This window comes from Balaenoptera borealis (assembly GCF_965194805.1).
Source record: "Balaenoptera borealis genome assembly, chromosome: 3".
In the NCBI taxonomy this organism is placed as follows: domain Eukaryota; kingdom Metazoa; phylum Chordata; class Mammalia; order Artiodactyla; family Balaenopteridae; genus Balaenoptera; species Balaenoptera borealis.
This window is the reverse complement of record NC_138866.1, coordinates 180,445,041-180,459,864: the sequence shown is the minus strand read 5'-3', so window position 1 is coordinate 180,459,864 and position 14,824 is coordinate 180,445,041. Positions and strand designations below refer to the sequence as shown.

Here is a 14,824-nt window from a genome sequence, read left to right as displayed (position 1 = left end):
AGGCAAAGCAGGCGAAGAAAGGCTGCCGCGAGTTGTGTTTGTGATATGGGTTGTGTTTGTGGTATAGGTTGTGTTTGCTGGTCTAAAAGCAACTGGTCCTTAGCAATCCACCCAATGAGGGCTCTTTAAAAACAGTGGATGCCCAAGCGCCCTGCCAGATCAATAAAATCAGAATTTCTACAGGTGGAGCCTGGGCATTGGTTTTGTTTTAATTCCTTAGGTGATTCTTTAGGCTGAAGCATATCCCAAATTCTTTAAGAGCTTAGCAATTGAGACTTACCTTGAAACACAAGCTTGTTTTACTGGAGGTGCCCCAATCCTCTGGACATTTGGGTTCCGGGGTGGTTGTAGGCTCTGGTGGGCGAGTTACTCCTTCTGCCCAGTGTTTGCACACAAATTTTGCCTTTTCTTCACATCTCAAGACATCCCACAGGCCCCCTGCAACCCCAGTTCTCATGGCAACACACCCGGCTTTCCGTCCTGCAGGTAACAAAGCAGAATTCACTCAACAAGTGATTGTGAAAGCCAGCTATGTTCACAGAAGACAGTTCAAACCTGAGCCACAAGCTGTGGGATCAAATCTACATGTGATGAGAAAATGTAGAGGAGAGATCCTGCAGCATTTGGCAATTGATCTGTGCTATTTTTGAACCATTATTTACCTTTTATTTGTGTGGCCTGTATCCCCAACTGAATTATAATCTCAAATGTCAGGGTTTTGGTAACATTTTGTATTTCTAATAACTGGCAGGGTGCCCCCCTCAACACAGACAATAGTTTTAGTATGATAAAATTTACCATAATGACAAAAATAATGTTTTGGGGTTTTTTTACCAAGGAAGTTGATTTTTTTTTAATTTAATTTTTATTTTATATCGGAGTCTAGTTGATTTACAATGTTGTGTTAGTTTCAGATGTACAGCAAAGTGATTCAGTTATACACATACATATACCCCAAAATAATGGGTTTTTGATGTTTCTTTCTTTTTTTAAAAAAAAAATTATTTAAGATCTGTTATTTTTCCCCCTTGGGTCCATGTAGATATCCGAGAACAGAAGTTCTTTGGACTTCAAAATGAGACAAGCCTGAGCTAGAGATTTTAGATCAATTACTCAACTACTATGAACCCATTTCCTCGTCTTAAAATGCAAATACTGCTGCCTACCTTACAGAGTTGTGATGCATGCCAGCTTTAATGGATAAAAAAGTACATAAAAGACAGTGTGGACTATACTAAGCTTCATGGTTTGAAGCTTTCTGTTTTACCGTCATGATTATTTCGAAATAGTATTTAAGATAGAGCTTTGCAAACATTAGGAATCCTTGCTGCTAAGATGAGATAGTCTTTGATTGCTGTCCTTTTAAAGGCAGTAAATGTTTAGAAGTAACTCTCAAAGTTCTGGGGAGGTATATTTTTCCCAAAATATTTTCTGTAAGATTGCTAATTCCCTATGACTCTGGTTTGATCCATTTTTATTCCCTAAGGATGTTCCAGGATTAATCTCTCAGAATCCTACTGCTAAATGATCAACACCAGTGAAATTAAGGAGTTTTGCCTGGAGAGTAAGAATTACCACCCTTCAAAAAAACAAAAATGTGCACACAGCTCTTAATATACTGCCCTGTTCTTTCAAAATAAACTGAAGTCTTACTATTTTTCAGAATGTTCAATAATTAAACAAAAAATCACACTATCCAAATTACTGATCTCTTTTCCTTATTGACAGCTGAGGATACAAATTTTTAAAACTTCTGAAGATTAGGACTTATTAGGCCAAGTAGTTAATTTGTGCCCTTAAGCTATATTATCCCTTCTTTAGCTTTTTATCCAGGCAGAATGAAACACTTGCTATAAGGATGTTGAATTTCCTAAGTGCAGTCATACTGAATTATGTCATAGGCTACGACACCAGTGCACAAAGAAAGCAAAGAATCTCTCAGAGTCTACTTCAGAAACTTCTTATTAAAGAAGGCAAATCAAAATTTATAGGGAGGGAGGGTGCTCTTAGTGCAAACAGCCTGGATTTGGAAATTACAAAGATTAGTCTAAATCCGTGCTTATAAATTTTTCAAGTTCCAGTTTCCACCTCTTTACAATGAGGATACTTAAACTTACCTTGCAGGTTTCCTATAAGGATAAAATTAAATCCAAGGCATATAAAGGGCTAAACGGGGTAGCCCATTCAAGATATTGAAATAATGAGTTCCACATAAGCACTAAATCTTGTTCCAGATTTAGCGCAGTCATAATTCTATTCATAGTTACATTGAAAAGTTTTATATCCCTTGAGGACAATTTTAAGTTCTCAGAAGTAAGTTAACCATTTGGAATCTTTATGACCATTTAGGATTTCATCACTATTTCATAAATACTTCAAATAGAGCGGTACCAGATAACCTAGCAGTTTTCTCGTCCTTTTTTTTAGACCACTGCAAACTAATGGGAACATTTTTAAAAGAAAAAGCAAAAAGAGAATGAAATATAAGATAATAAAATCTAAAAAGCACAATTAATTTACATAAGTCTGTTTGGAAAGGTGCCGTGAAGGAATTACAGGCTTGGCCCGATGGACGTGTAGGGTAAATGGAAACCCAAGACCAAAGTGCTGGGACTTCGCTGGTGGTCCAGTGGTTAAGAATCCATGCTTCCACTGCAGAGGGCAGGGGTTCCATCCCTGCTCAGGGAACTAAGATCCCTCATGCCACATGGTGCGGCCAAAAAAGAAGAAAAAAGAACACAGATTCTTGGTCCCCTCTCCAGACCACCTGAAACAAGACGGAAGCTCTGAACATACCTGGCATATCTGAATTCCAGTGGGTGAACTGAACCCCTTCCGCGATGGTCCACTGAAAAGTTCCTTTGTTTTGTACATCTGAAAGTCCTATCCAAAAATATCTTTCAGGCCTCAATCCAACCAAACTAGTCAGAAAGGCTTGTTCATATCTTAAAAAAAAAAAAATTAACTAAATTTTAGAAAAATGTGAATTTTTCTAATTATCCACATGAAAAGTATCTCAATTGTATGCCTGAGCTATGCTTTAGTTGGCAAATCAAACCTATTGTGTTCTATTTACATGTCATTTAAATAATGCAAATTTTCACTAAGGAAATGTGATCTTATGAAGGAAAAATATCATACAGCTGATTGAATAAAATCATTCAAATGTACCCAAACCATTTTTCTCTATTGCTCCCCAGCCCCTCTGCTCCTGCTCAAAGTGAAAGAGAACTCCGAAAATGCAAAGGAGAAAACTATCGTCTTTTAAAATACATTGTTTGAAAATCAGTCCACTTTTCAAATATTTCAAATGCTCTACACAATTCTTGGTGAAGTAAATGGAGAGGTTGTAACATTATCGAGGACAATACAATTAAAATATCTGTGTGGATTTCCCCCTCAATTTCATTCTCATTTCTCAGCTCTGAAACAAAAGAGAAAATTATCAAGAAATACTGAGAACTAGAGATTCAATCTCTAGAAAGAACTGGGAGCAGAATCACAAATTCCAGCGTTTGCTCTCCTCTGGATCCCGTCCTTATATTTGGCGTAATCTGGTAATAATACAATGTAGTTGGTAAGGCAAACAAAATTTGTCTTAATTGATAAACAGACAAGGACGCAGCAACATATGCAAAAAAAAAAAATCTCTTTGGAGCAAAAGAAAAGTGATGTCCGAAGTTTCCAGGAACAAAGGGAGCTGTAGATAGCTCCAGCGAGAATAGAGAGGGAAATGGAGAGAAAGCCACAATAACAGAACATTTGTTTGACCCTAGTCTGAATAATTTCATTCCCTAAACTGAACAAACCAAAAAAATTAAAAAGTAACAACTCAGTTTTTCTTAAAGCCCCAAAACCAAATTGGACCACAGAGTTAGTGAGTTCCTGAACACAAGTATCACAGAAAACACATAAAGAAAAGCAAACTTAAAATAGAAAGTCTAGGGAAATCTCTGTTCCAGTAGACCCAAAAACCAACAGTACAGATCAGAACATGCTCCCACAGTACTTAAAAATGTATAGCTCACTTCCAGGTCATAAGATAAAAAGTATCTATGTTCTTATTTTCAGAGGTTAGCATTGTATCAGGGTATTACAATGTATCAGACATTTAATTATACATGAAAAAAGAATGTTGAAAAACAAGCTCTTTTATAAAGACTATATGAATTCTATGACATCTTTCATTTTATCAAAAAATTTTAATATCAATAGCATCCTCTACATTTTATTGGGTCTGCCTTGAAAGGTCAACTGTATTAAAACTCAATAATTTTTACCTATTTACTTCCAATCAAATGGACATTTTTTAAAACTTCTTTAAAGTTTCTTCTGTGCCTGATCCAGTACTTTGCAAAAAGCAGGAGAAAAATAAATACTAAAACCTCAAAGAAGGATGGGACTCTAGATGTTAAAAGTTACATAAAATTCTCTGTGTCCACATCATTTTCTGGACCTATTAATCTAGTAAACCTAGCAAAGCAAAGCAAAACAAAGAATGGAAGACTGGAAAGAATGAATAAAATATTCAGTAAATCTCTCTGCCTTCCTTTTTGTTGGAGGTGGTAGTAAAGATAGAAAGTTTGATTTTTGAGATGACAAATTTTACTTACTTTTTCTGCTTTAAAAAATTTGAGATCTGCTACATTTTTAAAATTTAGATCTCTCATGGAGCTCAATATCAAAAAAACAAACAACCCAATTAAAAAATGGGCAGAAGACCTAAATAGACATTTCCCCAAAGAAGACATACAGATGGCCAATAAGCACATGAAAAGCTGCTCAACATCACTAATTATTAGAGAAATGCAAATCAAAACTACAATGAGGTATCACCTCACACCAGTCAGAACGGCCATCATCAAAAAATCTACAAACAGTAAATGCTGGAGAGGGTGTGGAGAAAAGGGAACCCTTTTGCACTGTTGGTGGGAATGTAAATTGATACAGCCACTATGGAGAACAGTATGGAGGTTCCTTATAAAACTAAACATAGAACTATCAAATGACCCAGCAATCCCACTACTGGGCATATACGCTGAGAAAACCATAATTCAAAAGGACACATGCACCCCAATGTTCATTGCAGCTCTATTTACAATAGCCAGGACATGCAAACAACCTAAATGGCCATCGACAGACAAATGGATAAAGAAGATGTGGTACATATATACAGTGGAATATTACTCAGCCATAAAAAGGAACGAAATTTGGTCATTTGTAGAGACGTGGATGGTCCTAGAGTCTGTCATACAGAGTGAAGCAAGCCAGAAAGAGAAAAACAAATATCATATATTAACGCATATATGTGGAATCTAGAAAAAATGGTACAGATGAACCTATTTGTAGGGAAGGAATAGAGATGTAGAGGTAGAGAATGGACATGTGGACACGGGGGGGAAGGGGAGGGTGCGACAAATTGGGAGATTAGGTTTGACATAAATATACTACCACGTGTAAAATAGCTAGCTAGTGGGAACCTGCTGTATAGCACGGGGAGCTCAGCTCAGTGCTCTGTAACGACCAAGACGGGTGGAATGGGGGGCGGTGGGAGAGAGGTCCAAGAGGGAGGGGATATAGGTATACATATAGCTGATTCACTTCCTTTGTACAGCAGAAACTAACACAACATTGTAAAGCAATTATACTCCAATAAATAAATAAATAAAGTTAGATCTATAAACAACATTTACCAGAGCATTAGCAAACTGTTCTGAACATTGTTTTATGGTACTAAAAGTAGCAAAATATTTTATTGCGTTTTCAATGAAGAATCGAAATAAAAATATGATTTTTAATGCTCCTATATTCACAAACCATACTTCAAGATTCAATGTAATTTACTCAGAAATTTAGAGCACATTGATATGCTTTTTTGGAAATGGTTCATTATTTGATACATTTTTTTAAAAACATGAAAATAGTTGCATACCTGTCTTCAATAGTTGTTAGGTAAGCTTTCTCATTCACACAGGTTTGGTTTGCTTCTGTAAATGTTGAAAGTGTGTGTCCAATCAAATAGCAGTAGAAGCCATGTCTTTTCCAGCCCTATTGATGTTATGAAGCAGATTATCATGCATATTTATTATATAATATTATTTTAATAATTCCTCTATGATGAAACACAAATTGATAAACAATAGAAGTGTGTAAAGAACACAAATATGAATAATTTGACATGCAATGAAAATTTATGTGAATAAGGAAAATAGGAGTGCATTGTTCCTCAAATGGCAATTATGATACAAAATGGGGGTGAGGGGAGTCATTCTTTCCACTTCTGATGCAACTTCCAACAAAAATGATTTGTGACATGTTTACCCAAGAAACTGAACAAAATGGCTAAGATCTCAGTTTTAGAATAGGTAACCACAGGAAATAATTTGCAGAATAACAAGCCTAGTCACCTATTGAAGCCAGTAGTAGATAGTGAGTATAAAGCTGTACCATCTGGTCACAGGATAGTACTTATCAAACTTTTGGCAACATGATTTGATGTGCCTCCTCTCCCACACTTCAAACACACAGAAATAAAAGCATGCTAAATAAAAACATAACAATAAACAGAAAATCCATACTAGAGTTTGAGAGAAAGAAGGGGAAATCTCCAGGTATCAAAAATAAATACTACAAAACTAAAAAGCTGGAATGGAAAATGTACAAGCTGAGACTGTAGTTGCCCGGTTATGTATCAGACCAAGATTAAGGTCCTAGAGTCTAGGGGCTGGGGTATTAATGTCCATACAGATTAGGATATTTGGCCATCAGTCCACCTGAGGCAGGGAGATAGAACTGAAGTCCTTGCGTAAAGATGATACCCACTAAGGGTAGCCCCTCTTTGAAAGGAGAGCGAGAAAACTCCACCCACAGAAGGAGAAAATGACAGAGATTCTTGTCACCTGCCTGGGGTTCTGGGTGAAGGAAGAAAAAAATTCTTCTGTTTGAAAATAAATACCAAGTCTGTGCCATAGATGGGTGCCAGTCCCAACTTTACACTATTCACATTGTATGAGAATCTACAGCCCAAAAAATAAAAAAATAAAATGTAGTCTACAGAAGGAGAATCTTGCAGGCACTTTGAGAAGTAAAATGTAAAACCACACGACAGAAATATTTCCACAATCCAGGTCATGTAAGACTATGACATTTGAGGGTCAGGGTGGGGATGGGATGGGGATGAATTCACAATCAAAAATTATAAACCATGTGAGAAAAATGTCTCATTTTAAGGGAGAGTCAACAGTTTAACATAAGAAAACAATCTGGAAAAAATATAAAAAGAAGCATGTTGAGATGATTTAAGTGACAAAAGAAGAAACAGAATCAATGATGAAAGATCAAAATACTATGAACAAAGAACAAGAGGATTCAAACACACAAAAAAGAATTTCTAGAAAAGAAAAATATGAAGTTAAAAACTCAATGGCCAGATTAAATATAGAAAATATGGTTTCAGAAAGATTAGTAAATTGACTGAATGTAGAAGAGAGATGAGACTATGAAAAGATGTTTTAAAAATCATATTGATAGAAAATATAAATGATAGAATGAGAAGGTTGAAAATCAACCTGAGAGAAGTTTCAGAAACACTGAATAAAATTAATGACTGGTAATTTTCAAGGATGGAAAGATACAAACCCTCAAAATGAAGAGGCACACTCAATACCAAATGGAACCAATAAAATAAATCCAAAACTGAACACATTGTACTTACAGACAGAGAAAATGAGATCTTAAAATCAATCAGAGAGAAAATACAGAGTATCCACTTTTCAAAAAATGAAGATTTAGTCTAGTAGGAACTCCAATGGCAAAAATAAAGGCCAAGAGAAAATGAAGGAATATGTAAAGTGCTGTCAGAAAACAGCTATCAATCTAGGATTCTAAAATGACCTACCTAAATTACTATGCAGGGTGAAGATGAATTCAAGAGATTTTCAAACAAAGACAGAGAGTTTTCCACTCCCAAATCCCAGGGAAAGAAGTTCTAAAAGATTTACTTTGGCAAGAAAGGAAAGCCAAGAGGAGTAAGTGGGCTAAAAGTCTACGCTGAGCAAAGAAGTCGATAAATGTCAGTAAATCCAGGTCTAACTGCCTGGACAAATAGCAAAGATACCTAATTGGCGGTGGGAAGTTAAAGAATGGAATAGTAATAAGATCTGTAGTTTAGTCAATAATATTGTATCCATGCCGACTACCTGTAGTGATCATGTACTCTGGTTAGAGAAGATGCTGTCATTGGCTGAAGTGGAGTGGATGATACAGGGGAATTCTCGGTACTCTTTTTTTCAACTTCTTGTGAGTCTAACATTACTTCAAAATTTGAAAAATTTTGAATGTTTGAGTGGAATAATTAACATTCATTTTGTTCAGGAGGCAGAGAGAGATATTGGTTAACTTCAAGTCAGGAATGCATGTTAAAAATATAAGGGTAACGATTTTTTTTAAAAAAAGAGTAAGAATATATAACTTCCAAACCTGTACAGGAGGAAAATGGAATAAATATGTTCAATAGAACCAATGTCATGCACAAAAACTGGTGTTTACCAGTTAAAAGCCAGAGTTCCTCAAATTAGATTAAAAATGAAAATGTAGATATTTATTTATAAGAGCCATTCCTAAAATATAACGACACATTAATGATTAAAAGCAAGCAGCTGGAGAAAGAGTTTCCAGGGAAATACCAAGCAAAAGGTAGTTTCTGTGGCAATATTAATATTATTTAAAATTGACTTTATGATAAAAAAGCATTATGAATGAAGAAAATAATTACATAGTTGAAGGACTGATTCACCAAGAAGATATAATACAGATCAAAGTACATAAATCAAAACTTGATACAATTACAAGGAGAATATTTTGTCAAGCAGACAAAATATTAGAAATATAGAATATCTGGATGATATAATTGTTAAGTTTTATCTAGTCACCATATATAGACCCCTGAACCCCCAGATCAAAGATCATTCTGTTCAAGCACAGATGGAATATTTATAAAAACTGACTATGAACTAGATAATGAAGAAAATCTCAACAAACAACAACAAAAACTTTATATGAGCACAATGCAGTGAAATTTAAATCAACAGTAGCTCCCAATTATTTAGAAACTAAAACACAAACAAAACCCCATCACTACCAGCAAATTCTACCACTATGAAAACACACACACACACACATTTCTAAATAATTCATGGGTCAAAACAATCTTACTGGAAATAAAAAATATTTATAATTTAATCATGTGAAAACACCACATAAAACTTGGTGGCTGGTCCATGGTTTCAATTCCACCTTTTATTTCTGTAAGCATTTTAAAACACATTCACTTTAATGTCATATCCATTAATTCCACCACCTAAGCTCCTGGTGGTATGTTTTATAATTTTGGATTTCAAACTCATCTGTGGGATTCCCAATCAGCCTGGGAAGGAGGACTTCTGTATAAAGAGGATTTACATTTGTGTCTGTCAGACATCCAAGAATATTAGCAACTTGGGACCATTTCATGTTAATTTCTTAGATCAAGGTTTCCCATACAGGTAGCAATGAATTGAAAACTGAATCCCAGATCTTTATGACAGAAGGCCTGTAGTTTTGAATTCTCAGAAATACCCCTACACCACCAAGTACCCAGGCCCAGACAAAAAAAATGTTATCTTCCTTTGTTGACAAGTAGATCTTTTTTCTAGACTTTCCAGCAATTTGAGGAAATCAGTGCCTAAAGCATGTGTTTTTAAACTGGCTAAATTAATATCTCTGAGTTCTTGTATCTTCTCCTGTCTAGTTAGAAACGTAATGTTTATCTTTTAAGATCATTGAAAGCATAATAACCACACTCAACAAACAGTTGGCTGATATTTCTTCTTTTTCTTATTTAACCTAATGATTAAATTGGATTTTATCATTGTAGACATGACAGTTCACAGAAAAAATATACACAAAATTTTGATTGTGTAGAAGTAATAAAATTTGAGGATTCGTTTATTACTTATAGAAAATTACAATAATACACAATCTCCTGTACCTGCATATGATTAGGCAAAGAATATGTAAGTGTACTGGTAGTGAAACCAGCAGTGAAAGTGTACTTGGCAGGAGACTTGGGTTCTAGCCGTACCTCTATGTGACTCGTAAAAAGTTATCACTTCTCTGGGCTGAAATTTCCAGAATGCAAAAATTAAAAGGGGGTTTTCAAGCATCACTAAGATCCTTTCTATCTCTCACATTGTATGATTTTCTGTGTTTGCTCTATTTTTCTTTATGGTTTAATTGTTCAGTACTCAATTATGTTTCACGAATTCCGGTGTTTGTTATGATTTGATCACAACTTGACACCCTTGGCCAGAAAATCAGTTTCTACTTTATTTTTATCCAAGAGAAGTGAGAAAGGAAAAAAGAGGAAGATGGGCAACTCAGTGATCAAACAGGAAAATGATAACCATACGCCCCATATTTTGCAGCTTCTTTATGCTTTTAGAAACAGCTCCACAGAAATCACTTACTTTAACCTCAAAGAAAGATAAGACCTGCGGGGAGGTATTACTAACTGTGGTGCAGGTGAGAATAAAGCACGATAGGATTGCATGGTTTGACTTGGTTTAACTGAGTTACTACCTGGTACTACCAACTAGAGTCTAGACCTCCTGCCTCCCAGACCCTCAGGGATCTACTGAGAAGACTCGCCACCAGAAACAGGCTCACCAGAAATATTATAAATGGAAAAAATGACTAAGGATTGTTTGCTATCTGCAAATTAAGGTTATCCACTGGAAATGTCCTTGATGACCCTTGGCGTCATAGACTACCACTACCTGTAAGGTGAAGCAGTTGGCCCCTATTATTAAGTACCTCCACAGACAAAAATAAAGCTATCACATCATATTTGCTGATATGAAACCACTGCGTGCGTTCTGTACTCACTCTGCGGCAGCCTGTTTCCACTTCCACTATTCCTGGAGTTTGGGCTTGTGATTTCATCTTACAGATGTAGCCAAGAGACTGTTCACAGGCCCGATCTGCCCAGTACCCATCCTGCAGAAAGCAAAGGAAAAAAAAAAAAAAAACTCAATGATCATCAGTTGTTTGGTGCTATTTCCTCATAACTGCACCTCTGAAAAGGGAAATAAAGATTCGAGGTTATTAAGAGAAAAAGGCATCTATGAAAAGGAAAGGTAAATGGACGTTTTACCAGGAAACTGCAAATTTGACTTTGGCTACAAAGATATAAAGAGATTGTAGCCCCAGTATGTTTTTTATATCTTCGCTGTCAAGCCACTCTGGAGGGGGATCTAGAGAGAAATGAAAAATGCTCATAAGCCCTTAAGAGATGGTCCCAACAGAAGGTTTGCCTCCTCATCCATCCCTATGGGCAGCTGTTTTCAAGTTAACTGAGTACGTTTAAAGCCACCCAGAAAGAAGGCCCCAAGCAACATGCCCAACCTGAAAACACACCTGAAACCAGTTTTCTTCCCTCTATTCTTCCCATTTCTATTGATGAGGGTCCCCCCGGAGCTAAGGTACCATATTTCACTCTACTTCAAATTCCACCCTTTCTGCCTTCCTTAGAGATTTCACGTTAAATGACTTCTCTTCTCCTTCCCTTAACTGCTAAACACCTTGAAAAATGTTTTCCGTACCCACTACAACCTGGTACTCAACACTTCAGCCAGTGTAATATTTGCAAATTGCAGATTAGGTTTGGCTACTCCCAGGCTAATGCATGTTTTGTCATGGCCAGTATTTTCCCTACACACCCCTCTGCCTCTTACTCCATGCTTTCAGCCATACTGTCTTTTGAGTTCCCTACAAGTAGGATGCTCTCTGGTTTCCTCTTCCCAGGACACACTTCTGCCTATTCTTTCAATAATTAACACATACTCTTTTCTTAAGCTTTCAATTTATCACCATAATAACAACCACAATGATAAAAACAGTAGCTAATACTTATTGAACAGGAAGTTTGGGCCAGGCACAGTGCACGTTATACACCTTAACCCATTTAATCCTTATACCCACCATATGAGCTGGGTACGATTATTATTATTATTTTACAAATGAGGAAATAAGCCATGCATCAAAACCAAGCCTCTTAACCACCATCTTCATTCTCTATTAACAAAAGATTACTTGAAGATATACTTCAGTCGCTAAAGTGATATTTAAGACATGGAAGCCATTTTTTCATATTTGGCACCTCTTTGTAACCTAAAAAAAAAAGCTGTAGCTCTCCAAGCACAGACTCTAGGCTGTTGGACCCAGAGTAGATCTAGCTAGGTCTCCATCCACTCAGAGCAACCAGCTAAAAGTAGGACCAAAGCTCTGAATTGATTAATCAAGCCATGTAAAAACATGTGCCACCACCTGTGGAGAAAAGGGAACCCTCCTACACCATTGGTGGGAATGTAAATTGGTGCAGCCACTATGGAGAACAGTATGGAGGTTCCTCCAAAAACCAAAAATAAAACTCCCATATGACCCAGCAATCCCACTCCTAGGCATATACCCAGAGAAAACCATAATTTGATACCTGCACCCCAATGTTCATTGCAGCACTATTTACAATGGCCAGGACATGGAACCAACCTAAATGTCCATCGACAGAGGAAAGGATAAAAAAGATGTGGTACATATATACAACGGAATATTAGCCATAAAAAAGAACAAAATAATGCCAATTGCAGCAACATGGATGGACCTAGAGATTGTCATACTGAGTGAAGTTAAGTCAGACACAGAAAGACAAATATATATCACTTATACGTGGAATCTAAAAAAAGTGTACAAATAAACTTATTTACAAAACAGAAGCAGAGTCACAGATGTAGAAAACGTATGGTTATCGGGGGGAAAGGGGGGAGATAAATTGGGAGATTGGGATTGACATATACATACTACTATATATAAAATAGATAACTAATAAGGACCTGCTGTATATAGCACAGGGAACTCTACTCAATACTCTGCAATGACCTATATGGGAATAGAATCTAAAAAAGAGCGGATAACGGATTCAATTTGCTGTACAGTAGACACTAACACAACACTGAAAATCAACTATACTCCAATAAAAATTTAAAAAAAAACAAACTTAGAACCAAGCATAGGAATGATATGAGCGTTCGTTATTGGTTAATTTCATCTTTGAAATGAAAGTTTCTGTCTGTTGCTTTTCTAGTCCTCTTGAGAATTTGGGTGTGCCAGACAATTGAGAGAGACTCAAAACACTGAATCTGAATTCTCGTTCAACCTTGATCTATGTCAATTAAGTAGAATAGAAACAATGGAAACAATCGTATGTAATAAGTGGGACAGAAGGAAAATTTCCCTGTGGCTTTTGCTAGATATCAGTAACAAAAGTTGCCTTACTTTGCCTTTCATCACCACACAGTCTTCCTGCCTATTGTTTTCATGACTTGGTTCTCCACGAAGCCATTTGGTAAATGTTACAGGGGCTCCATCACTCCATTCAAAGTACATTTGAATCTTGATGTCATTTAAGCCAATCCATAACTCATCACTTGGCTCTAAACAGGAAGAAAAACACAGAAGTCATTTACCCAAACTTTTCTTTCTAAACATCAGAAGGTTATCAGGAAAGGAAGACCCATTCTTTATCAACAGCTCCCTTGATATTATCACTAGCATGAAAGACCATCCTCTTGAGCTTTAAACGGATCTACCTCTGTAGACTGAGATGTCAACTACATTTTATGTTGTCAATTTTAGTTTAAAATGTGTAATGTATTCTTCACATTGTGAATGTGACTATATTCTGTTGTTGTGCTACTGCAAATTCTATCTCCTGGGAGTTGTTAAACGGAAACTGAAGTAGATCTATCGTTACCCTCTATCTTGTGAAGCTGCTTTTTTGTTATAAATAATTTACCATACCAACCACACTCATGGTGCTGGAAATATGGTAGCTTATTTATACATAAATCTATTTGACTACTATTAAATCTCATGAATGTTTTAAAGTAATAAAAATTAAAAACCACTCCTATTTTACTGATGATGTCATCAAGAACATTCTAGGTGCTTCTGTTAAAGTTTAATCACTGTAATAGGAGTGAAAATGAACCATACAGTGAGAAGATATATAAACTGAAGGGTTGGGCTGTCTTCTGGCATTTAGCACTTATTTATCAGTCTATGTATATGAATGAATCTGCCACCATTTTCACTGTGAAACACCAGAAAAACCCAAATAACAAACAAAAGTTAAAATAAAAACAACCAGGTATAGATATAAAAGATGATCATTCTGTTTTGAAAATTCTATGAAGAGCATTATTGATTTATCAGTAGTTTTAATTCTAAGAATTCTAAATATCATAAGTAAAAATGGGACAAAATAGGCCTGAGGTCTCGTGGCTAAAATCATACACATTTCCATATTTTAAAAATTGAAGGACTACACAATTCGATATCTATTTAAGTTTCATATGTTCTTTAAACAGTTAAACTAAATTACTTGCCAAAAGTTTGTAAAGATGATGTTGTAGTAGAAAATGAGAAATATGCCGCATCATATAGGAATTTCCCTAAATGGTTTAGTCTCTTCCTCCTAAAAGTTGTCACTCAACTTTGCTTTTGGAGAAGTCCCTGACTGGCCTGGTGCCAGTCCCAGCAGATGTTTCCAGCACCATGAAACATGAATGGCATTGCCAGGATGATCCCTTTTCCTTTCACTTAATCTGGCAGATCATGTTCTTTGGGCAGCAAATATAGACTCCAAAATGACCTCATGTACCCCTCAAGGTTTTTAGGTTCAAGACCAAAGAAAACCTAAACTCCCAAGTCCCACAATTATAATAAAGTA

General features: G+C 36.0%; 1 protein-coding gene across 3 annotated transcripts in view; it reads right to left on the bottom strand.

Moving 5' to 3' along the window:
* Positions 1-14,824, bottom strand: part of MRC1 (mannose receptor C-type 1) — a 172,245-nt gene that overhangs the window by 36,239 nt on the left and 121,182 nt on the right. For all 3 annotated transcript variants that reach the window (XM_082385247.1, XM_082385248.1, XM_082385249.1), the window contains 5 exons: positions 13,369-13,526; positions 10,924-11,034; positions 5,933-6,048; positions 2,797-2,945; positions 281-480 (listed from right to left, as the gene is read on the bottom strand). In XM_082385247.1, the coding sequence (XP_082241373.1) occupies positions 281-480; positions 2,797-2,945; positions 5,933-6,048; positions 10,924-11,034; positions 13,369-13,526 (734 nt within the window). The remainder of the gene's footprint in view (positions 1-280; positions 481-2,796; positions 2,946-5,932; positions 6,049-10,923; positions 11,035-13,368; positions 13,527-14,824) is intronic.